The sequence below is a fragment of the Fukomys damarensis genome, unplaced genomic scaffold (assembly GCF_012274545.1).
Source record: "Fukomys damarensis isolate Sample0158 unplaced genomic scaffold, DMR_v1.0_HiC HiC_scaffold_25, whole genome shotgun sequence".
Taxonomy (NCBI): domain Eukaryota; kingdom Metazoa; phylum Chordata; class Mammalia; order Rodentia; family Bathyergidae; genus Fukomys; species Fukomys damarensis.
The window spans coordinates 24,120,509-24,145,365 of record NW_022900937.1 but is presented as its reverse complement, the minus strand read 5'-3'; the positions used below and the strand labels follow the sequence as shown (position 1 = coordinate 24,145,365).

The 24,857-nt window shown below is 41.0% G+C and overlaps 1 protein-coding gene and 1 long non-coding RNA gene across 3 annotated transcripts in view; one reads left to right on the top strand and one right to left on the bottom strand.

Annotated features, from left to right (window-relative positions):
- The window catches only part of Sin3a (SIN3 transcription regulator family member A), a 65,956-nt gene that overhangs the window by 27,814 nt on the left and 13,285 nt on the right, over positions 1-24,857 (top strand). For both annotated transcript variants that reach the window (XM_010626377.3, XM_010626370.3), the window contains exons 4-17: positions 177-283; positions 1,162-1,444; positions 3,097-3,348; positions 3,914-4,066; positions 4,208-4,366; positions 6,329-6,418; positions 8,195-8,313; positions 8,898-9,108; positions 9,402-9,518; positions 13,368-13,606; positions 15,935-16,118; positions 16,852-17,425; positions 19,790-19,959; positions 24,301-24,474. In XM_010626377.3, coding sequence (XP_010624679.1) covers positions 177-283; positions 1,162-1,444; positions 3,097-3,348; positions 3,914-4,066; positions 4,208-4,366; positions 6,329-6,418; positions 8,195-8,313; positions 8,898-9,108; positions 9,402-9,518; positions 13,368-13,606; positions 15,935-16,118; positions 16,852-17,425; positions 19,790-19,959; positions 24,301-24,474 — 2,832 coding nt within the window. The remainder of the gene's footprint in view (positions 1-176; positions 284-1,161; positions 1,445-3,096; positions 3,349-3,913; positions 4,067-4,207; positions 4,367-6,328; positions 6,419-8,194; positions 8,314-8,897; positions 9,109-9,401; positions 9,519-13,367; positions 13,607-15,934; positions 16,119-16,851; positions 17,426-19,789; positions 19,960-24,300; positions 24,475-24,857) is intronic.
- LOC117283359 lies at positions 13,600-19,853 on the bottom strand. The gene is made up of 3 exons (XR_004514314.1): positions 19,754-19,853; positions 14,778-15,208; positions 13,600-13,686 (listed from the first exon to the last, which is right to left on the bottom strand). It is a non-coding gene; the product is annotated as an uncharacterized LOC117283359 (long non-coding RNA).

Below are 24,857 nucleotides of genomic sequence, written 5' to 3'. Positions count from 1 at the left end.
CAATTTTAAGTTTTAAGGTTGAATTTTACTATTAGTATACATATAAATTTCAATACTTTCTGTATATTTATATTTTATTTGCTGTTCTGAGTTAATTTAGCCATAAATCATTTGTTTTTTAAAATAGTTTTTTACTTACATTCTTTTAATAACTTTGAGATTTATCCCTACCACAGGTGGAGGATGCATTGTCCTACCTTGACCAGGTGAAGCTGCAATTTGGCAGTCAGCCTCAGGTCTACAATGATTTCCTTGACATAATGAAGGAATTTAAATCTCAGAGGTAAAAGACAAGTGTGATATACTTAAATTTGATGTGGCATGTTGGTCTTAGAGGGAGAATATAGCTTAGTTGTATTTGCTTGATGTCGCCTTTTGGAGGTTGAATTTTCAGGATCTTGCCTTTGCTTTATGTATTTATATATTGACATATTGATGAAAATTATGGCCACCATTTGTTTTCTCCCTATTGATAAATTTTTCTTTGTGCTTCTTCTCAATTGGGGAAGTAGCATTTTTAGTGATTTAAGCTACTTGATTTCTTAGTTAATTTAAGATACCCTGGTATTATGGCATGGTATAGTATTACAAGAGAATAACTCATCTGAACATTCTAGTCATGCCCAATAATTAAACTTAATTTAATTTTTTTGAGACAGGGTCCAGCTTTGTAGTTCAGGCTGGCCTTGAACTCATCATGTAGTCCAGGTCAGCCTTGAACTCACAGCAAGATTGGATTTTCCTTGGAAATTGTAGCCTTAGTCACCTGCTGGATAGAATTGTTACTGTAAGTGTATTTTTATTAAAAATTGTGATCAAGCCTCTTTGAGTCTAAAGCTGGGTGTGGTGGCTCATGCCTATAATCCCAGCACTTAGGAGGCTGAAGCAGGAGGATTGCTGTGAGTTCAAGATCCACCTGGACTACCTAGTGAGTTCCAGGTCAGTCTCAACTACATAGTGAGACCCTGCCTCAAATAAACAAACACACAAACAAAAAATCACAGTGTATCTTTTTGAGTCTAAAGCAAAATGACTTTGAGATTTCATTTCTTCACCTGTTTTTCTCTTTAGAGAAGACTTAGTGGAAAGTTAATTATTTTCTTCCTAGTGTGTTTGTCAAGCCTGCCATTCACCACTTTTTTGTTGTTTTTTTTAAATCAGCATCGACACTCCAGGAGTGATAAGTCGCGTGTCCCAGCTTTTCAAAGGCCACCCTGACCTGATCATGGGCTTCAACACCTTCTTGCCTCCTGGCTACAAAATTGAGGTGCAGACCAATGACATGGTGAACGTGACAACTCCTGGCCAGGTTCATCAGATTCCTACTCATGGCATCCAGCCTCAGCCTCAGCCACCACCCCAACATCCTTCCCAGCCTTCAGCCCAGTCAGCCCCAGCTCCTGCCCAGCCAGCTCCTCAGCCCCCACCTGCCAAAGTCAGCAAGGTGAGCACTTAAATAATGTCACATCCTATGAAATGCATCCCCTAGAAAGTCCTTCCTTCCCATGTCCCCTTTATAGGGTTCAGGGACATAGGCCAGAGAGATTTTATCAGAGAAGATAACATTCCTCACATCGCTGTCTCATAGTTCATGTTTACACACCACAGATTTAAATAACCTATTTTCAGTTAACAGGCTAGGTGTAATGGGGCATACCTGTAATCTCAGCACTGGAGAGGCTGAGGCAGGAGGATTGCTGTGAGTTCCAAGCTTTGGCTACATTGTGAGACCCTATCTCAGAAAAACAAAACACACAACTGTCAGGTGGCAATCTATCCCTATTCTGTTTGTTGAATCCATGGCTGTCCCAGTCATGGTGACTATGTGGAATATTTTGACAGCTTGGGCAGAAATGCTATTTTTGTCATTGTTTGAGATGGCATTTTGAGGTCACTTTGGAACTCTGAGGCTTAAGTGATGTTCCGACATCAACCTCACAAGTACCTGAACTATAGGCATGGGCCCCTGCATCTGACTTAGAAATCGTCATCTTATCATGGTCAAATTAGGTTAAAGCCCTCATGGCCAGCATTTTACAACAGTTATTCCTTGATCAGATTAAGCCATCAAGCTAAAAGAAGGTGTTGATTTTGATGCTGATGGGTGTTTTTTTGTGATACTGGTGATTGAACCAGAGGTACTCTGTCACTGAGTTATATCCCTGGCCCTTACATTTATTTTTAAGTTTAGTTAATTGATTGTGGTTTGTTGATTGAGGACCAGGGATAGTCTACCATTGAGCTACATCCCTGGATCTTTTTAAATTTTATTTTGAGACATTGTCTCATCAGGTTGCCCAGGCTAGCCTTGAACTTGCCACCTGAACCTTGGCCTCCTTAGTAGCTGTCATGCTCTACCATATCTAGCTAATGGGATGTTTCAGATCTTGAACTCCGTTGTCTTACATAGTAGCCACTAACCACATATGACAGTATCTAAATGTAATTCATACTAGGCAAGTGATCTCCCACTGAGCTACGCCCTAGCCTAAATGTAATTCATACACGGTCAGTTTTTCAGTTGCTACAGCCACATTTCAGTTGCTCATAACCACATGTGGTAGTGGCTATTGTATAGGATGGTGCAAATGAAGAACATTTCCATTATGTGAGAGTTGTGATGGACATAGCTGGTCTAGAAGATGTTTTTATGAGGAATTATTTCAACAATTGAGTTGTCTTTGACATTAATGATCTGTGTAGAGTGAGTTTGTTGAGCTAATAAAAACTGCACATGAAAAATTCTTCCCTATAACTGGAGATGGCTCCAATTTAAAGGTTGTATTTAGGGCCAGGGATTTAGCTCAGAGGTACCACCACCTGCCTCAAAAGCACAAGGACCTGAGTTCGATACCCAGTACCAAAAAAAAAAAAGCAACAATAAAGGTTGTATTTAGAAAATTGAGACTGAGATACTTCTACAGGAATGTGTGATCCCTTCAGTAGCTCCTCCTCTGTCCAGTATGATTAGAGTTGGGCTAAAATGGGCTGAGTGAAAAAAAAAGGATATTATTTAATCAGATACATTGTTTGGTTTTAGTTGGAACTTAACTTTCCCTGTGCTCCTGAGTAGAATAAAGACTTTTTTCTTTTTAGCCTTCCCAACTACAAGCACATGCTCCAGCTAGTCAGCAGACTCCCCCTCTCCCACCATATGCATCCCCACGTTCTCCGCCGGTCCAGCCTCACACACCAGTGACAATCTCATTGGGAACGGCCCCATCCTTGCAGAACAATCAGCCTGTGGAGTTTAATCATGCCATCAACTATGTTAATAAGATCAAGAACAGATTCCAGGGCCAGCCAGATATCTACAAAGCATTCCTGGAGATTTTGCACACCTATCAGGTAAGACATTTGCCCCTTCAGCCTCTCAACCAGTCCACCCTATGAGGCATGTAATCTAAGTACCTAAATAGCCATTATTGTGCCCACTGATTCTTACTGGGTATTAACCAGTTAGAAACTATGATACCTGTTTGAGAACAGTTTTATTTTCCTGACTTGAGTGCCCCTATAGCCAGCCTCCAGTTGAGATTTTAAAGTCAGTGGCCTATGAAATGAATGCCTCTTTTATTTTATCTGGGGAGTTTAGAGGATAGTTTTTGTAGTTTGGTTAATCTAAGTAGGAGGAGAAATTTCTCTATTGTTTTGTGCTTTATCAGGTTAATGGCCCTCCGGCCATTCAAATTTACTGCCCTAATTTTTTAAAAAGTAATTGTCATCTAGCACCATCTTCTTTCTGAACTGAAAAGCCTACATTCAAAATAGTTACTAAGGACAAGACTTGCTTTCGTACTGCCTAAGTAAATAACATAATGTAGAAGTCTCAGATGTCTTGGAAATGTTCACTGATGTGTAATTCAAAACAGGGGACCACAAATATCATATCTTCCCATTTGTAATTCCTCAGAAAGAGCAGCGAAATGCCAAGGAAGCTGGAGGAAACTACACCCCTGCTTTGACTGAGCAGGAGGTATATGCCCAGGTGGCTCGTCTCTTTAAAAACCAGGAAGATCTGTTATCAGAGTTCGGACAGTTCCTGCCAGATGCCAATAGCTCTGTGGTAAGCTTCATTTAGAAAAATTACACTATTCAAAATCACATATTAGACAAGTTAAAAAAACCACAACCAGAAGGGGACTTTCCTTGACGATTCTTGCTTGGTTTGATCAGAACATTAATCTCTTTCATGTGTCTTAATCAGCTTTTAAGCAAAACAACTGCAGAGAAGGTTGATTCTGTGAGAAATGACCACGGGGGCACTGTGAAGAAGCCACAGCTGAACAACAAGCCACAGAGACCCAGCCAGAATGGTTGCCAGATCCGCAGGCACTCCGGGACGGGAACTACCCCTCCAGTGAAGGTGAGCTGCAGAAGACACCCTGCTGGCCTTCTCAGGAGGTCCCTGTGGACAGGTGCTGTAGGGCTGGTCCTGTGGGTCTGCAGCACAATGTAACAATTGATCCTGGGTATTCGTGGCATAGGTCAAAGAAACTCTGAACATAGCTTCTTAGCTGGGTTTATAACACCATGTTAGAATAGGATCTGTTGCTTGGATTATGGTGCTTTTCTGAGTTCTTCTCTTCTATATTATCTTTTTTGCTATGAACCGTCACTTCATTTTTTCTTTAGAAGGCTTTCTGAGACTTAATTTTTGTCTCTTTCTCATTTGATGCTTTAAACCTGCCTAGTGCTAAGAAAGAAGATTCTTGAGCATAATTATCTCAGAAATATGTGGGTAATTTTAGGAGCCTTTTTGTGAGTCTAGTGCATATGCTTTGTGAGAGCTCTGTTGGGGGCTTCCTGTCAGGGTTTTCTGTTGGGTTCTACATTTTATTTGTACCATGGGAATTTCCTCATCAGGACCCTCCGGCCGTAGCAGAGATGACCCATCACAGGCTGTTTCTTGTTACAGTCAACACAGATGGTCCATCTGCCTGTGGAGAAGTACCTTCTCTCTTGAGGCCATGCAGCTATCGCGGAGAGAGAATTAAGTTTGTATATTAGACAGTGAAGGCTTCTGGGACGTCTAAAGTAGTGTAGAATATGAGAGAAATGTCTACAGAATTGAATTAAATAATTAAAAAGGCTCTTGTAAAAAATAAGTAAAATAAAAAGGCTTTTATAGTAAGATGACTTGTGAATAAGTGAATGACTCCAGGGACTAACAAGGTTTTGCCAACATTTTAGGACTCTGTTAGTGCTCATAATGGTTTCTTCGGTAAATGTTATATGAGTAGCAGGAATCAGCTCAGAAGATAGGCTCCATTACTTCCTCCCACAGTTGATAGCCCACAGGTGGAAACAATATGTTGGGGCTTACCTACATCCTTGCCCTAGGTGGTATAAGCAAAGACCATGACTCCTGAGAAAGTATGCTCTGAGATGGCCAAGGTCAGTGTGATGCTTCTCACAAAGTTTGTGTATTTAGTCACAAATAGTAAGAAATGAATTTTTAGTTAATCACTGTTTGTTTGTTGGTTGGTATCGGTGTTCCAACTCAGGACCTTGCACTCTTAAGGTAGGTGGTGACACTACCGAGCTAATCTCTGGCCCCAAGATATGGATGTTTAAAAGTAAATTTTTGCTGATAAGGCTATATCGTGGTGTGTTCATTCCTTTTAAAGAATACTTCTTTTTTGTGGTGGTTTGTTTTTGTTTTTGTTTTTGTTTTTGTTTTTGGTAGTACCGCAGATTGAAGCCAGGGCCTTAGCACTGAGGTATATCCCCAGCCCTTTTTAAATTTTTTATTTTGAGACAAGGCCTCAAAAAGTTGCCCAGGCTGGGCTTAAGCTTGTAATCCTCTTGCCTCAGCCTCCCAGAGTAGTGGGATAGTTATTCTTTCTTTTAGGAAAATAAACTATGCTTTCTTCATGAGCTTTTTTGGACTGGGAATTGAACTTGGGACCTTGCACTTTTGAGGCAGGCTGTGGAACCTTTGAGCTAAATCCCCAGCCCCTCTTTATGAACTTTTAAATTGAAATATTATTAAAAATTTGACTCCTGTCCACCCCAGGCAGTGTATACTAGGGCTTCTTATAAAACACTCTGATCTCCTTTAACCATTATGAAAAGAAGGTAGCGGTGTTATATTCCAAATGACATTACGTTTAGCTTCTGTGAAAAGGAAGGACATTTGGGCCGGGGATTTAGCTTAGTGATGCCACCACCTGCCTTGAAAGCATAAAGTCCTGAGTTCAATCCCCAGTACCAAAAAAAAGGCATTAATTCTAAAAGTCAAGTAATGCTGTGATAATTTATCAGCTGTGGTTTCAGTATTGGAACCATTTGAATCTTGTATGTTTGTATTTTACCTCTTTTACAGAAGAAACCCAAACTACTTAGCCTAAAGGATTCTTCTATGGCAGATGCCAGCAAGCATGGTGTTGGAACTGAATCATTATTTTTTGATAAGGTGAGTATTTTGTTTTTTATTTTCCCCAGTGCCTCACACATGTTAGGCATGCATTCTGCCACTGAGCTCAACCTCTATTCGCTCTAGGGCTGGCTGGCTTGCTTGCTTGCTTGCTTGCTTGCTTTCTTTCTTTTTAACATACTGGAGCCTTTCAGTCTACTAGAACTATTAGCATAACAGAGAAGTTTGTGACAAAATAACAGCTTTTTCCATAGTGGAATGCATTGTGTTCCTCTCAAAAGTTGTTTGGCACTTGCTGTCTAGATATCCAGGTATATACAGTGAGCAGCACTAATGCCTACACTAGTTGCTGAGGTCTTAGTGAAATAGGGCAGCATAGGCAGCACAGCTAGAGATTGAACCCAGGCCCTTGTACATGCTCTGCATGTTCTGTCACTGAACTCCTCCGTGAGCCCTTAGGGTGACTTAGGGTATGTACAGTACTTAGAGAGTTGGTGGGAATTCTGGTTTAATGTTTCCAAAGATACTCAGGTGTTTCTTAGGAACAGCCTGAGTGGCTAGTACTGACATACAGTTTTGTGGGATTTTTTTTTTTTTTTTGAGACAGGGTCTCACTATGTAGTGGAGACTGACCTGGAACGCACTATGTAGCCCAGGCTGGTCTCGAACTCACATAGATCTGAATGCTGGAATGTGTCACACCACCTGGCTTAGTTTTGTGAAATCTTAGTTTAGCTCTTGCTGGGTGATCTGACCTCCTCCTTGGGGTGAACTTGGTGAATACCTAAGTATGTAAATGTGAAATATCTGCAGTTTGTTTAGAAAAAATGGATATAAATGAAACAAGGTTTATTGAGTGTATAGAATTTATTAGACTTCTATCCACTTTTGGATGTTTAAGCACTAATAAAAATAAAACAGCCAATAAATATAGGATTAAAAATGTATAGTACTCTTTCATCTTTGTCTTTAAAAGTCCATGTTCCATGCATTGTCTGGATGGACAGTTATTATGAAAGAATACGAAAGTCCAAAGCTAGGCTTGTTGATAAAACTATATGGTTTGGTGATAGCCTACAGTATCCACTGAAGGACCATACTGCTATTTACTTTTTTTTTTTTTTTTTTTTTTTTTTTCTCTTTTTGTAACTGGGATCAAACTCTGGTCCTTACACTTGTGAGGCAGGCATGGTGCCACTGAGCTAAATCCTTGGAGGAAGACTATCTAAGGTCTTCTACATTTTTCATTTTAAGAAATTTCAAAACATTTTTTTTCCCGGTACTAGGGATTAAACTCCGGACCTTGGGCTTATGAGGCAGGTGCAGCGCCTCTGAGCTAAATCCCCAGCCCTTTCAAAACATATTTAACGATCCCTCATGTACCTATCATTTAGCTTCAGCTGTACCCACCTCCTAGTCAGTTTACTTGTTTCATTTATATTTTCACCTTTCCTAGTTTATTTGAAAACTAATTCCAGATAACATTTCTTCCATAAATATTTTGTTTCTTAACGTGTTAGTTTTCAAACATAATCGTTAACATATCTTAGAAAACTTCCAATCAAATATCAGATCAGATTTTCCCAATTTTTAAAAATAATCTAGAATCTCAGTTCCCCATGTAACGATTGATTGATTGATTGATTGAGAACAGGGTCTTACTGTATAGCTGAGGCCATCCTTGAACTCACTATATAACCCTGGCCGGCCTCAAATTCTCAGCAATCCTGCCTCAGACCCTGAGTGCTGGGATTACAGGTGTGCACTACCTTGCCTGGACATGTAAACTTTTTTTTTTCCTGTTGTCTCTGTAAGGTCCGAAAGGCTCTGAGGAGTGCGGAGGCCTATGAGAATTTCCTGCGCTGTCTTGTTATCTTTAACCAGGAGGTGATCTCACGGGCTGAGCTTGTACAGCTAGTTTCTCCTTTTCTGGGGTAAGTGAAGCAAGGGATTGAGCCCCTGGTTTTTCTGGGGTGGGAGTGAGGTAATTGATTTGAGAGAGCATATGATAGGCAAAATTAATTTAAGTGAGGTGTGTCAGTTGATTGAACTGTCAGTGTCAAAGTCCTAGGAAGTCTTTAGTCTAACTCTAGAGATGAGAGAATAGGCAGAAAGTGTTAGAGGACCAGTTGACTCATGGCCATAGACCAGTAGTATCCTATCTCTGACCATTGCTAGTGTAATAGAGGTGTGTCTTTCAAGAGATTCTAGAATCTTAGCTGTTTTTGACAGTCTAAGAATTATATGAATACTGAAGTCATATTCTTAGTCAAAAGAATAAATGGTGTTTGGTTATTGCCTACTGCAACTCTTCGATCAGCACCATTACTAATCTGGGAGCAGTCTCTAAGGAAAGGGAATCCAAATGCTTAAAAGGCTTACTTCTTAAGTAGGAGATCACTGTCCTTAGAATTGGTTCTTGGTAATAGAGTTCTAACTCAACACTGAGTCATGATAGGTATACCTCAGGATAACTATTCATCTCTGATGACTTACTAGTTTTTGGTTGATTCTCCAGGAAATTCCCTGAACTGTTTAATTGGTTTAAAAACTTTCTGGGCTATAAGGAGTCTGTGCATTTGGAAACCTTTCCAAAGGAACGAGCCACAGAGGGCATTGCCATGGAGATAGATTACGCCTCTTGTAAAAGGCTGGGCTCCAGCTATCGAGCCCTGCCCAAGAGTTACCAGCAACCCAAGTGTACAGGACGGACTCCACTCTGTAAAGAGGTAAGCAGCAGCACTAGATCCACAGTGTTCTCCTAGAGGAAGTGGTGGTGCTGGGTTTATTTAGAAAATTTGTATGAATGACAAAATCAAGAACCTCTCTTTGTTAAAAACGAAAGGTTTTTTGCACTTATATTTAGAATGTCTAGCTAGGTAAACTTTCTAACAGTGGAGTTCATGAAATCATGCTGTTTCTTTCCCTCCCTAGAGTTTTGCCTTATCTTTTTTTTAAAGAATATTTCCATCACCAGACTGCTGTTTTAGACTTTGGTTACAGTCTGTGTTTGTACCCATAGGTTTTGAATGACACCTGGGTTTCCTTCCCATCATGGTCTGAGGACTCCACTTTTGTTAGTTCCAAGAAGACTCAGTATGAAGAACATATTTATCGTTGCGAAGATGAACGCTTTGAGGTATGCACCACTTTATCATTTGAAGTGTGGAGAATTGTGAGGTGCTGAATGAAAGAGCATCTTTTTTTGTGGTTACCGGGGATCAAACTCAGGCCCTTGTGCTTGCATGGCAGGCAGTGGAACCACTGAGCCAAATCCCCAGCTGAAATACTTTCTGTGTGGCTTGGTTTTTTTGAACAAGAGAACCAAAAGACTCACATTCTTCTGTAGTAAATGCTTGTTGCAGTGTTTACTACCCCTTATGGATTTGTCAAGTGATAGTAAAATATGGTGAGTGTGACTTAACCTAAGCCACATTTGTCTTGAAATTATCCATTGATGACTGAAGAAAAATCCATTTGGTTGTAATTTTTGGTTTGCATGTTAAAGATCATTGTGTTTTACACATTGTGGGTCAGTAAAATAGTATCTTAAGGTCTGGAATGGCTTTCTTGAGGCTTTTGCCATGTATTTAGGCTGGCCTCAAACTCATAGCAGTCCTCCTTCCTCAGCCTCCCAATTACTGGGATTACAGATGTGTGCCACCATGCCCAGCTTGAGGCTGCTTTTAAATGATTTTAAGTGTCTGTGTTATTGATTTCTTGATGTGGATAGCAACCATCTCTGCTGTGAGAACTGAAATTTTTCTCTTAATTTTCTGGTATTGGTTTAGCTTCTTCTCAAAGAAAGTTAAATTAGGGACTTCATTTTGAAGTAGTTGGAAGATCTGGAGAGAATGGATGGGATAAGCTGGGGGAGGGCCTGTATCAGAAGAGGACCTACTTCTCAAAATGGGTTCAAAATCCTTCAGTGTTTGAATAGTTAGTTCACTGATACACCATCACCAAAAGAAGGTATCTGCAGAGCTGAATTAAATATATCTGATTTAGTATATATATTTTTAATTAATTATTTATTTATTTGCAATACCATGGATCAAACTCAGGGCTTTGCATTTGCCAGGCAGGCACAGTGCAACTGAGCTAAATCCCCAACTCTAGTATATTTATTAAATTGGCTGGTTTTGCTTATTCATACAGATTGGCATGTACCTTACTCTTTTATCCAAACTGGTTAGGTTTCCTCCAGTTTTCCCTTCAGACTTGCTTCAGCTGTTGAACTTGTGTTCTGAGTGAAGAGCCAGTTGCTGCCTGGTCACAGGCCAATGGTTGACCATCTTTGCCTTTAGCATTTATTTATGAGAAATTTCAGTTGTTTGCAGTAAACAAAATCATGATACCTACTAACTTCCAGAGGGAGTTTCATCAATTTAAAGAAAATATTTCTGGGCCGGGGATTTAGCTCAGTGGTGCCGCCACCTGCCTCACAATCTCAAGGGCGCAAGGTCCTGAGTTCAATTCCTAGGACCAAAAAAAAAAAGCATTTCTTTGTTACCTATGTTAGCAATGTTAGGTGCTAGGGTAGAAGTTCCTATTCTCTCTCAACTTGTATGCCTAGAAATAAGAGGCAGCAACCACCTCATTTTCCTTCTGTGCCTACAAATGGAGGTGAAAGGAGTGAGGTGGTTTTGTGTGCGTAAGACTTGGCTAGACAGGATAGTTTGAAGCAGTTCCTGGGTTAGAAATGCTAGTATTAACCAACAGATCTCAATGGTTTGCTTCTTAATCATTCATGCTACATAGTGCATTGGTGTTTGTTTGTTTGTTTTTCTAGTACTGGGGATCAAATTCAGGTGTTCTGCTTGCAAGGCAAGCATGGCACCACTGAGCTAAATCCCCGGCCCTTGCATTGGTGTTTAGCAAGGGAGTTTGCTCATCAGATTTACTTGGGGACCCAGGCTGTCAGAGTACTCCTATCTCAAATATTGTCTCTAGAAGCAAGAGTGCTCAGCAGGATCTTGTATCCTTAAACATTCCAGCACAGGGCTGGGGATTTAGCTCAGTGGTTCTGCCACATTCCTCGCAAGCGAAAGATCCTGAGTTCAATCCCTGGTACCAAAAAAAAAAGAAAAAAATCCAGCACAGAGGTAATAAACAGATCTGTCTGACCTTACCTGTTTTATCAGAACTAGTCATATGACCCTATCCAGTCATTTGGGAGCCAAGAAGTTTAGTCTGTCATTTGTCCAATGTCTACCACAGCCCCCCCCCAAAAAAAAATAGGAAACGCTTCACATGCTGATGTGTAGGCCCCTGAGACTGCTGATTTTTTACTTTTCATTTGGAGAGTCTTATGTTTAAATAGAATGTTCAAAGGTTTTCCGTCATGTCTTTAACCAGGAGTTCAGTAAGAACTCAAATGTTAATGCATCCATACAATTCTAAACTTCAGAAATGATAGTCATTTGTGTTCAAATGTTCATTACTATTAGATATAGAATATTCATTAAATATTTATTTCAAACTACACTAAAAAGACCTCTCAGCTGGACATGGTGGTGCACGGCTGTAATCCTAGTATTCTGGGAGACTAAGGTAGGAAGATTAAAGATTCAAGCCTAGCCTGGGCAACTTCATGAAACAAAAGAAAAAGTTAGAAATGGGCGGGGGATGTCTGACATGTGATTAAAAAATATAATGTGTTTACATAAAAAACATTTACTAGGCCCGGGGATTTAGCTCAGTGGTTCGGTGGCCTGCCTTGCAAGCGCAAGGACCCGAGTTCAATCCCTGGTACCAAAAACAAAACAAAACAAAACAAAAAAAACATTTACTATATTAAAAAATACATTGCCATTAGGTCCTCTAAAAATCCTCACTTCAGACACACTTATCTATCATTCTTGATGCTTTTTTTTTTTTTTTTTTTTTTTTTTTTTTTTTTTTTTTTTTTTTTTTTTTTTTTTTTTTAACTTGGGTCCTTGCTCTTGTGAGGAAGGTGGCAGAACCACTGAGCCAAATCCCTCACCCTCTTGATGCTTTCTGAAGGAGTTCTAGAAGTCCTCTTTCATGAGTAACTTTAGTTACAGTGCCGTGACAGCCTGGATGTCCTGAATATGTTCAAAATGTTTCCGTTTCATGGTTATTTTGACTTTGCTGAAGAGCCAGAAGTCACACAGAACCACATCTAGTGAGTAAGATAGATGAAGGTGCACTGTCATTTTTTTACAAGGCTGTCTTTCCATTGTATGGCACTATTTCTGACCATACTTCATAAAGACAGGAAGAGGACTTACAGAACTCTTCCAAAAGTGGCAAGAATGAGGGATAAGTGTGTTCAAAGTGAGGGGTAATATTTTGAGGGAGCTTAATGGCAATGTCTTTCATTGTACTAAATTTTAAAATAATTTAAATATCATATTTTTATTACCACTTATAGCTCAGTGCAACAAAACTACTATTGATTCATCTTTTAGGATTTCTTTTTGGATTTTTCTTTTCTTTCTTTCTTTTTTTTTGAGACAAGCTCTTACTATGTGTAGTCCAGTCTGGCCTTAGACTTGGCAGTGCTCCTACCTTAGCCTCTATAGTTCTGGGACTACATGCATGTACCACCATGCCCCAAAAGGCATTGTTTTGATTATTATTGCTTGTAACAAATGGTGGATATTCAGGAAAAAAATAGGAGTGAAATAGCTTCCCATTTAGTCCCTCTGTCTAGTCAGCAGACCACAGCAGAGCATACTGTACTGGTGGTGACAGGAGTGACAACTGCTATTCCCATTTTTATTGGATGTTCTTAACTGCCAGACATTGTGGTAAACACTGTGGATCATATCATTTGAACCCAGAAAACAGCCTTAGGAGAATGGTAGATGCTGTTACCCATATCTTACTGGTCAGGAATGAGTCTTACGTGACCATAGTAGAGCCCGACTTTCAGTCCAGGGAATTTGACTCCCTCCTTTATTCTCCTGCCTGCTTCTCTTCTGTTTCGGGTCCTGAGCACCATTCTTTGTCTTGTCTTTAGCTTGATGTAGTTTTAGAGACCAATCTGGCAACCATCCGGGTTCTAGAAGCAATACAGAAAAAACTTTCCCGCTTGTCTGCTGAGGAACAAGCCAAATTCCGCTTGGATAACACCCTTGGGGGCACGTCGGAAGTCATCCACCGGAAGGCGCTGCAGAGGATATACGCTGACAAGGCGGCGGACATCATCGATGGACTGAGGAAGAACCCTTCCATTGCTGTTCCGATTGTCCTCAAGAGGTACCCAGCAAGCAGTGTGCCTGCTGCACTCAGTGTGCTTCACAAAGGCTGGAGGTTCTAGACCTTCTGTTTGGAATTCTCTGTAACCAATATTAGAGAAGAAACCTTGAATGTTACAGTGGAGTGGTTTATGTATACATTTGAGAGGTTTTCAGTGCTAGGGATTTAGCTCAGGGGCTCTGCTGCCTGCCTCTCAGGAGCAAGGACCTGAGTTCCATCCCCAGTACCGGAAAAAAAAAAAGGAATAATATTTGAGAGGGTTTTAATTTTTAAATATTTTGAAGAGGGGCTCTTTCTGTGTTGCTCATGCTGGCTTGGACTCCTGGGCTCAAGCAGTCCTCCTGCCTCAGTCTCCCAAGTAGCTGGGACTTCAGGTACACAGCACTGTATCAAGAAGGAAAATAACCACCCATGTTCTTGTCACTAAGTACTGATTGTTGTTAACATTTATTTTATATTTGTTTGCAATGTTGGGGAATGAAAAAGTGCCTCACACATGCTAGGAAGGCTCTGTAGTATTGAGCTCCATCCCCACCTCTTTTTTAAAAAAGTTTTGTGACAGGATCTCATAGGTTGTCCACATTAGACTTGGACTTGGTAGTCCTCATGCCTCAGCCTCTTGAGTAGAGAGTATTATGGGCATGCACTAAAATGCTGAGTTTTAGTTACGTTTTTTGTGGGGGTTTTGTTTGTTTGTTTGTTGTTTGTTTTGCTTTTTTAGTAAGAAAAACCACTCTTTGTTGTTTAAATTTTAATACATGGTCATTATAAAAAAGATTTAACTTACCATGTTTACCAGGAATATCATCTTTCAGCTGGGCATGAGGGCAAATAAGTAATTCCAGCACTATGGGAGGATGAGGCAGGAGGATTACAGGTTTGAGCCCAGCCTGTGCAACTTGAAGACTTAGGTGAGACTCTGTCTCATAATAAAAAATAAAAAGGAGGGGCTGGGGATTTGGCTCATTGGTTGCGCCGCCTGCCTCACAAGCACAGGGCCCAAGTTTGATCCCCGGTACCTAAAAAATAAAAATAAAAAGGGCTGGGGAGTTAGCTCAGTGTAAAGCCCTTGGATTCAATCCCAGTACCACAGACAGCAACAGCAAAAAACTCTACTTCAGATAACATTCATCACTGTCAGACTTGGCTATAAAGGGGCTGTCATACCTACCTCATGTGTGGGAGATGAGGCTGGGCCCTGGTATCTTCCATTTGTGGTACTCTTGCTGTACAGTAACACTCACACACGCGCGCGCACACACACACACACACACACACACACACATGCCCTAACACAGATCAGCGCTGCTGCTTCTTCCTGTCACAGCAGCAATTCACCTGGTGAATTTACTTGTGCTGCTGCTTTTGGTTTTTCTTCTCTCCTGAAGCATCAGTGGTTCTGATCAGAGCTTCACAGATTGTCCAAAGCAGCGATCTTGTACCCATTCTCCACTCTTAGACTTTGCATTACCATCAGCATAGCATTCTGAGAGTTTTGCAGCGGAGAAACAGATTTGTTTTTGATAGCAAAGGAAGATGACCTCTTTTCAAAGAATTCTTACTGATATCCCAAGGGTATGCTGTGGAGTACTTTGCTCATATCTTCAACAAAAAAAAGAAAAAATGTTTGTATGTGATGCTTTGGAATTGAACCTAAGGCCTCTTCCAGGCTAGACAGGCACTCTTCCAGTCAGCTATATGTCCAGACCCTGAAATTCTCTATGAGAACTAATTACGCTAATAGAGATTTCTGACCTCAGGATACATTTTCCCCTCCTCCCCCATATAAGACCTGAACGAGAAATTTCCTTTATAGAAAAGTTTGAGATTGCCATTTATCTTGGATGAGAATTTTCCTTTATAGAAAAGTTTGAGGTTGCCATTTATCTTGGATGAGAATTTTCCTTTATAGAAAAGTTTGAGGTTGATAACATTTGTCTCAAGTTACCAAAATCATGATAGACCTTATATGCCTTTGACTTTGGCGGGTGGCACTAGGGATTGAACTCAGAACCTTTCACTTGCAAGGCAGGCACAGTGCCACTGAGCTAAATCCCCAGCCCTTGATTTTTGTTTGTTTGTTTGTTTGTTTTTGAGACAGGGTCTCACTATGAGACTGACCTGGAACTCACTATGTAGCCCAGGCTGGTCTCAATTCACAGCGATCCTCCTGCCTCAGCCTCCCTAGTGCTGGGATTACAGGCATGCACCAGCACACCAGGCTCTGGCCCCTTGACTTTTGAAGTAAAGTAAGTGTGGCATGTTTTCCATTTCTAAACTCTGAACTCCTCTGTGTTTTTCTTTCTGCCCTCCTCCCTACCCCACTAGATTGAAGATGAAAGAGGAAGAATGGCGAGAAGCTCAAAGAGGATTTAACAAGGTGTGGCGAGAGCAAAATGAGAAATATTACTTGAAGTCTTTAGATCACCAGGGCATCAACTTTAAACAGAATGACACGAAGGTCCTGAGGTCAAAGAGCTTACTCAATGAGATTGAAAGTATCTATGATGAGGTGAGTTGGTAAGGGAGTTTACATGTGTGAAAATGCCAGTCTTTATGGTTAGCATAGCTTTGATTCTTTGAAATTCTTCTTTTTTCTCCCCGAGTATTGGGATTGAACTGGGGATGTGCTTTTGAGGCAGGTGGCAGAACCACTGAGCTAAATTCCTGGCCCTGAAATTCTTTGTTAGAAGAAATTGAGTCCCTCTAAGACCTGCTGATTCTTGCTCATGACTGTCATAACATTTTGTATTCTTGATAACTGCCTAAGCCTACTCTTCTACTTAACCCTATCTCATTAATTTCCTAATTTTCCATCTTAGTTTCAGTTTATACCTCCCACCTCTCCCACCATCTAATTCCCTAAAACAGTGCCTTGTATTTGTGTAAAACATTTCAGCTTACAACTTAAAAACTTAGCAGCAACCCTGGGATTCTTTTTGTCAGTGCTGTTACTATGTCACCTTTCATAGCCCCAAACCTCGTATCATGTCTTCTGTAAGTACTATTCCAGAATTTTATAAGACAATTTCAATTCTGTGCCGGTGTCCATGTATATTATCAGAGTCTGTAAGATACAAGTCTTTTTTCATCTACCTGTTTCTGGGTGAGGCACAAATATAAGGTCAGTTCCTACATTTTGGGTTGAGCAACCACTGCAGTTAATACCTGGTGTGGTCCTCTGTTGTGGTCCAGATTTGTAGCTGCTATTAACATTCAGGGAATACTTTTGTGTCTCCTGTCAGAGGCAAGAGCAGGCTACAGAAGAGAATGCCGGTGTCCCTGTTGGCCCGCACCTCTCATTGGCGTATGAAGACAAGCAGATCTTGGAAGATGCTGCCGCTCTGATTATCCATCATGTGAAGAGGCAGACCGGCATTCAGAAGGAGGACAAGTATAAAATCAAGCAGATCATGCATCATTTCATTCCAGATCTGCTCTTTGCTCAGAGAGGCGACCTCTCAGATGTGGAGGAAGAAGAAGAAGAAGAGATGGATGTAGATGAAGCCACGGGGGCAGCCAAGAAGCACAATGGTGTTGGGGGCAGCCCCCCAAAGTCTAAGCTCCTGTTTAGTAACACAGCAGCTCAGAAATTAAGGGGGATGGATGAAGTGTACAACCTCTTCTATGTCAATAACAACTGGTATATCTTTATGCGACTGCACCAGATTCTGTGCTTGAGGCTGCTACGGATTTGTTCCCAAGCTGAACGGCAAATTGAGGAGGAAAATCGAGAGAGAGAATGGGAACGAGAGGTGCTAGGCATAAAGCGAGACAAGAGTGATAGCCCTGCCATCCAGCTTCGTCTCAAGGAGCCTAGTGAGTGCTGAGACTGTGGGTGTGAGGAGCATGTGTAGGCCAGAGACCTCTGGGTTGGGGATGGGGGAAACTGCCTTGGTTATGAGTGAGGTTCAGATCTTAGCTCTGTTACTTTCTATTGTGTGACCTTACTTAAACAGAGTGAGCCTCTTTGATTGTAAAATTCATTAGCTAATTGTCACCTTAAGAGGTTGCTGGGGGAACTGGGAAATGAATGTGTAGGATGCTGGGTAGTGCTTGGGACATGTATGCTTAGGCAGTAGTTGGTGTTGTGGACACATCAGGGGTAGGGAATCGCTTGCCCAGGTGGCACATTTCTGGATTACTGCCCAGGGTTTCAAAGGACAGAGACTAAAATGTAACAGTCCTTTCCCATTTCTTGACAAGAACATACATTCCTGCTTAATCATGCCTAAGATGATCAGAACTTTCTCAGCCATTTATGAATACTCCTCTTTAGTGGGGATCATCATGGCTTGTTTCTAAGTAGAAATAGTTGCTAAGAAGAAGATTTGAACTCAGTGCACAGAAAATGCAGAACAGGAATAAAGGTAAGAGATTTCAAGAAAAAGAAGAGGGTTAAGGAAGCCATCATATGCTCTTAAATAAATTCTGTGCTGCCTGCCTCCAGGGTACAGTTTAGTTTATAAACAAGCTACTTAATCCAAGGAGCCAAATCTTTATCAAGAGGCTTTTCTTCTGGGCTCTTCAGGAACTAGCAAAGCTGAGGAGTGAGGTGTTTTGTTTTGTTTTTTTAAAATGGGTTGCTCTTGTGCCCTGGTTTCTTGATTTATTATGGCCTGAAAGACAAATTTTGGACCTATGCATAGTGATTCCCTCTGCTTTGGTAGAAGTCAGAGATGAGCTGAGTGTGGCGATGCACACCTGTAATCCCAGCCCTCAAGAGGCTGAGAAAGGTGGATTGCTTGAATTCAAGGCCAGCCTGAATTTTTTTTTAAAAAAACTAAGAGAAATGATCTAATCCTATCATTGGCTATTGACTTACTGGTGTGAGCTTGCACAGTTTGCCCCTAAGTGGTGGTGCCAGCTCTCGTACTGGCCAGAGCTTGCATGTGCACATTTATGGTTTGAACTTCTCCAGTTTTATTCTGACATAAAGGCATTTTTCACAGCTGGTGCATATTTCAGAGACCATGTGCGTGTCCATTCAAATAGGTATACTGTGACAAGCTCAAGGCAGCTATTCATTTTAAAGAACTGTTGTCCTGTTTTGCCTGTCTATAATAATTCCATCGTAATTCAGATAAATGGATAGACTTGGTTTTGCTCTTAGTCTTTTTTCTCCTATATAAATGGTAAATAGGTAGCCAATTAATCAGTGAGTTTTTTATTTTTATTTATTTATTTATTTTAGTTTTAATTTTTATTTTTTGGTGTACTAGGGATTGAACCCAGACCTTGTGCTTGTAAGGCAGGCTACAGCACCACTGAGCTAAATCCCTGGCCCTTTTTGTAATTTTTTTTCATGTTTCTCAACTTTTTATTGAGGTTTTTAGCACATTATACAGAAAAGATACAAATGAGAATCATGTACTTTCGTGAATTTTTCCTCAGTGAACACTGTTGTGTTCAATAAAGATCAGGAAAGAACACAACCAAGACCCTAGTAGCCTCTTTGTGCCACTATCTTGATTTCTCACACTAGAGATTAGTTTTCACACTTCATGTGGATGGGTCTTATGTTAGTCAGCTAAAGGTGCCTCTTTGCCTAGTCCTTATATCCTCTGTTGATTGCCAGAAGTCTCTTTAGTGATAAGATTCTTACGCACTGGTGGGTAAAGTGATTTATATATAGCAAGTATAGATTATTTAGTGCAATTTGTGAAGTAAAGAGCTGCAAATCCATTTTTAAACAAAAAGACTTTGACAAATGTAGATTCCTTCATTTTTCATAGAGAATTTAATCTACACTCTTATTCCTTCGTTCCCGAGCAGGTTCCAGTGCTAGTATACAGCTGAGCCTGTCCTTCTCTGCACACCATGCTGCATTGAAATAGCACTATGAGCAAGTGACCCTGGGGGCGGGGGTGCTTATACATGCTGAAAGCCCGCCACTTGGAGCCTTCTTCCTGGGGTATTCGGTGCACCCATCCTGCAGAGCCTGGCAGTACTGTTAGGTCTCTTTCTCACATGGGCAGAGTTGCCAAGCCACTCTCAGGATAGATAGCCTAGTGACTGATGGCCACCTTTCAGGTTTCAGCTCTGTCTGCAGGGGGCTGCTTGGACATGGCCTTAGTAGCTAGTTTTGTCCTGATTAAGCTAGAGCTATGGGATTTGCCGTGCTCTTTGTCCCTGATCTTTTCTTACCATGGTGAAACTTCATCTGTCCCGTCTTTCCTGCAGTGGACGTTGACGTGGAAGATTATTACCCAGCTTTCCTGGACATGGTGCGGAGCCTGCTTGATGGCAATATAGACTCCTCACAGTATGAGGATTCTCTGCGAGAGATGTTCACCATTCATGCCTATATTGCCTTCACCATGGACAAACTGATCCAGAGCATTGTCAGACAGGTGAGGACACAGTGGAGGGTAGTGTTGGTGACTGAAGAACTCCTTATCTGACAGTGGCTCAGGAAAGAGCAAAGGCATCATTTCTGTGGGGAAGGAGAAAGGAAAGATTTAAAGTTCAGTGTGACTTCTCCCGTTACAAAGTGGTCATTCTGGCCACTGCAGTGGCTTTGTGCTGCTCAGTGTGCCCATAAGGTACCTTTCAGGCCCTTGCTTGCTGGCCACCTCTAGAGAGCACCCTGCCCTCCTAGCACCTTACCCAGAGCATCCTATAGCTTGTCTGTGAGGAGAAGACATTGCCTTATCTTTTCTATAGATGCTCATGATTTTGTGTACTTGCTTAATTGAAAATTTGAAGTACTTTTACTAGGGAAGGTTTTCATGTAAGTTTTTATACTATAGAATATTTTGCTTACCTCATGTATCTGAGGTTCCCTCTGAGGTTTGTTAGTTAGGTTTGGTGTTTTGTTCCTTGGTATCTTCTAAACATGTGATTCTTTATAACAATGATGTCTTTATAACAGATATCTTACTGCTATGATTTCTATCCCTTGGCCTTGAGTTCTGATCTGAGAAGCTATGATTAATAACTTTGATAAAAACACAACAAAAGAAATTCTTGTTCTAGAGGCCACATGGCTGCTGTAGAAGGAGAGATTGTTCAGTTTTCTTTTGATTTTGTTTTGTTTTCTTTTTTTATTTTTTGAGACAGGGTCTCACTATGTAGTTGAGACTGACTAGGAACTCACCATGTAGCCCAGGCTGGTCTCAAACTCACAGGGATCCTCCTGCCTCAGCCTCCCGAGTGCTGGGATTACAGGCATGGGCCACCATGTGCAGCTTCAGTTTTCTTTTGAAATAAAATATTGAATCTTTTGCAAAGTAGTAGTACTTTGCCTTGGTTTATTTTTTGAGTTCTCACTATGTAGTTCTAGCTGTCCTTGAACTCATTATGTTGCCCAGGCTGTCTGTGAACTCCTGTCTCAGCCTCCCACGTGCTGGGATTACAGGTGTGTACCATTACAACCAGCTTCCCTTGTGTTTGGAAGGATATGTACCTCCCTGCCTGCCCATCCAAGACTGTGGCAGAGTATTCTTAAGTAACTGGATCTTAAGTCTTAGAGATCTAGCAATCAAATTCTCTCTGAAAATCAGAAAAGCTGTTGAACCTTCCCATGTGGTGACCAAATCATCATACAGATGCAGTCACCTCTGCTCACAGGTATTTTTTTGTTTTTGTTTTTGGCTGGGGGGCTGAAGTACTGAGGATCTTAGGGCCTTGAACTTGAGAGGCTGGCATGGCACAACTGAGCTAAATCTCCGGTCCCTGCTCACAATTTCTGAGAGAAATTCCATTAATCCTCTTAATTTTATCTAAAATACTGACTCCATTTACCTTGTGCTGTTATTTCTACTTATGCATTTGCTATTGGTACAGCCAGGAATAGTCTTTCATTCACCACTGTAAATACTTTTTTTCTCATTGAATCTATTGGTACATTTTAGGTATGCAGTACAGTTATATTCATCATTGGGATCTTGTACCTTTACATGACAGGTCTTGATTCTCATTTTTCCCCAAACCCCTGCCCTCCCTTCACCCCCTCTAAATACTTTTTTAAAAAGTCAATAAAACCTACTTACTTTTTATAAGCCTGAAGTTAGTTTTTGAAACAGATATAATTAGTCCTTTTACTAGGAGCTTCTGGTTATGGTTTTGAGTCAGTGACATGTACTGTCTCAATCACTTTTTTTTTGGTACTGGGGATGGAATTCAGGACCTTGTGCTTGTGAGGAAGGCTCAGTACCACTGAGCTAAACCCCTAGCCCTCCATCACTTTTTTATGGAAATGGTTTTCTCTAGAATACCCTAGATAGTTTTTTGTTTTTGTTTTTGAGACAAGATCTTGCTATATAATTCAGGCTGGCCTTTAACTCACAGTGATCCTCTCAAATGCTGGGATTACGAGCGTGCAGCACCATGCCTGGTGCAGGATACTCCAGATCAGAGAGTTTGTAAACACAGTCAAGCTTCTCATCTTTTTTTTTTTTTTTTTTTTTTTTTTTTTTGGTACCAGGCATTGAACTCAGGCCCCTGCACTTGCGAGGCAGGTGGCGAAACCACTGCACTGCCGGCCCAAGCTTCTCATCTTAACTCCTCAATTGGAAGCATCTCTTTCACTCTTGTCGCTTTGTGTTCCCCTTAGTTCATTGGTAACTAGAGGTAAATCTGTTTCAGATTCAAGCCATGCATATTTATCCAACCCTTTCCAGGCTTGCTGAAGAGGAATTTATTTTAAGTATGGATAGGCAGTTATACATACACAAGCTTCAGAACTACAGATGGCTTTACCATGTAAGGGCTTGGCTGGACTTCTTCTCTTCTGCATCCCTTCCTGCTGTCCATCTGCTCCATTCTGGTGCTCATCAAGACAGGACAGTCAGCATGTGCTCCAGGCTCCTCCACTCCACTGATCAGTGGTTTGCCAAGACAGTTGCCTCTGGCCCCAGCAGTATCCAGCCTGTCCATACAGATGTTTGTCTACGAAAAAATCTACCAAACATTCTGTGTGTCATTGCACATTACCATGAGAGAGAATCTGACCAGCCTTTAAAGTAGGAGGGCTGCTGCATAGTTGTTCCACTCTTAGAGAAGATTTAAGGAAAGACCAGTTAGCCAAAAAGTGGATGTGGGAAGGGAGTAAGTGACACAGACTGCTTTGATAAGAGTACAGATAAGGAGAAGTATTTGTGCGATAGCATGCTTCGATATCCTTTTTCACCCAGCTTTCTTTCTTGTTTCTCGCTATGTCCTACATCATCACCTCATAGTAAGCATTATTTTAATGGTGGTATCCAAGTCCCTTATAGACTGATTTTAATTTACTTAACAATTTGCAGTGGCTGAAGTTACTGCCCTTTCTACTACCATCAGATGCTCACCCTTTTGACTTTCCCTGTGGCCTAGTGGTTATGAGAATTTCAAAGTAAAATAAATTAATCAATATTTTAACGTTTTGTTTTCTTCTCATCTGTTTTTCACAACTGATATTTGATAGGTGAAGTTTCACTGGAGAAAATTTATTTCAAAAATAGAAATAGTGGGCTCACCGTCTGCCTTGCAAGCATAAGGACCTGAGTTCAATCCCCGGTACAAAAGGAAAAAAAAAAAATAGTGGGCTGATAATGTACCTTAGTGGGAAGGTGCATGCCTAGCACATGTGAGGCCCTAGGTTTGATCCCCAGCACAAAAAGAACACAAAACTATGTGGAATTTAAGTACTACTACTCACTGTAAAATGTAGAAAAATTGATGGTGTGTCTGGTAAGAATACTGGCTTAGGGAGCATAGCTATGAATCCCAACTGCTCTTTTCAGCTGAATATCCTGGCACTATTTCTAAATACCCACTGAGCTTCAGGTTTTTCATGAGGAATAGGAGATAAGACCTGGATTTTGTTTTCATGGTTCTCTAAGCCTCTTTCTTATTCTAGCTCGCAGTTTTCTCATCTAATGTGTACATCAGTCTCATAACAGGGCATCCTCTTTCTAGCCTGCTCCCCAGGAAGTTGTAAAGATCAAATGAGAATGTGCATGAAAGCAAACTGTAAATCATTTTTAAATGTCATAAAAAGATGAGCCATGGAAAAATTTTTAAAGATCATTAGAGTTTATTTTACTTTTTTGGTTCTGGTGCTCAAACCCAGGGCCCTGAACATGCTAGGCAAGTGCTCTACTAGTAAGCTACACCCCTGTCCTGGTGTTATGGTTTAAGTTTAAACTGACCCCCAGAAATCTCATGTGTTCAGAGGTGCAGCTTTTGAAAAGTGAGTGGATCATGGGGGTGCTTTACTCATTAGTGGATTCATCTATTGATGGCTTCATTAGCTAAATGTGCTGTTAGGAGGTAAGGCTTGGCCAGAAGTAGATTACTAGGGACATGACCTGGAAGGGTGTATTCTTGTCCCCGACTCCTTCCTTTCTGCTCTCTGCTTCCTGGCTGCAATGGGTTGTGCAGCTTTCCACTGCCATGCCCTTCTGCAATGCCATTTCTTCATTGGAGCCAGCCAGCTATGGGCTGAACTCACTGAAACAGCCAAAATAGACCTCTCCTTTAAGTTGGAAGTGTTGGGTATTTTGTCCCAGTGATGGGAAAGTGGCTAATAAACTTGGTTTTGCTTTTAAATAGATAATACAGTTGAAGAATGACATGGTTATTTTCCAAGATTATAATTCATTGCTTTTGTTATTAATTTCTAAAGATTACCTTTTTGAGTTGAGAGACTAGAAGACAGGGAGAAGTGTTTTCTTGTTCACTGAGGTCTTGCCTTTGCTTGCTTCCAGCTGCAGCATATTGTCAGTGATGAGATTTGTGTGCAGGTGACTGACCTTTACCTGGCAGAGAACAATAATGGAGCCACCGGTGGCCAGCTAAACACACAGACTTCAAGGAGTCTCCTGGAGTCCACATATCAGCGGAAGGCGGAGCAGCTCATGTCAGATGAGAACTGCTTTAAGGTGAGAACTGCTTATGTGACACAGTACTTTGTTGGTGAGGGTGAAAGTCTTAGGACTCTAGCAAAAGTCAAAGTTGTGTCCTTTGACAAGTGGTGCCACTGCCAGAACTTCTAAGAGTCTGATAGATAGCTTTGTCAGAGGAAACACAAAGAACATGGAGAAGTGGAAGTAGCTGCCTCCCCTATAGTCTACTTTGGTTCTTTGCTGTGTTCTAAAATAATTTGTGATGTGTTTACTTTCTTTTTCCCCCTGAATTTTTATAAGACTTTATATGTGAAATCCATGGTCATTTTAAATTAAATTAAACTTTCTTTCTATATTATTTGGGGGGTGGTGCCTGGGATCGAACTCAAGCCCCTGTGCTTGCAAGGCAGGAGGCAGAA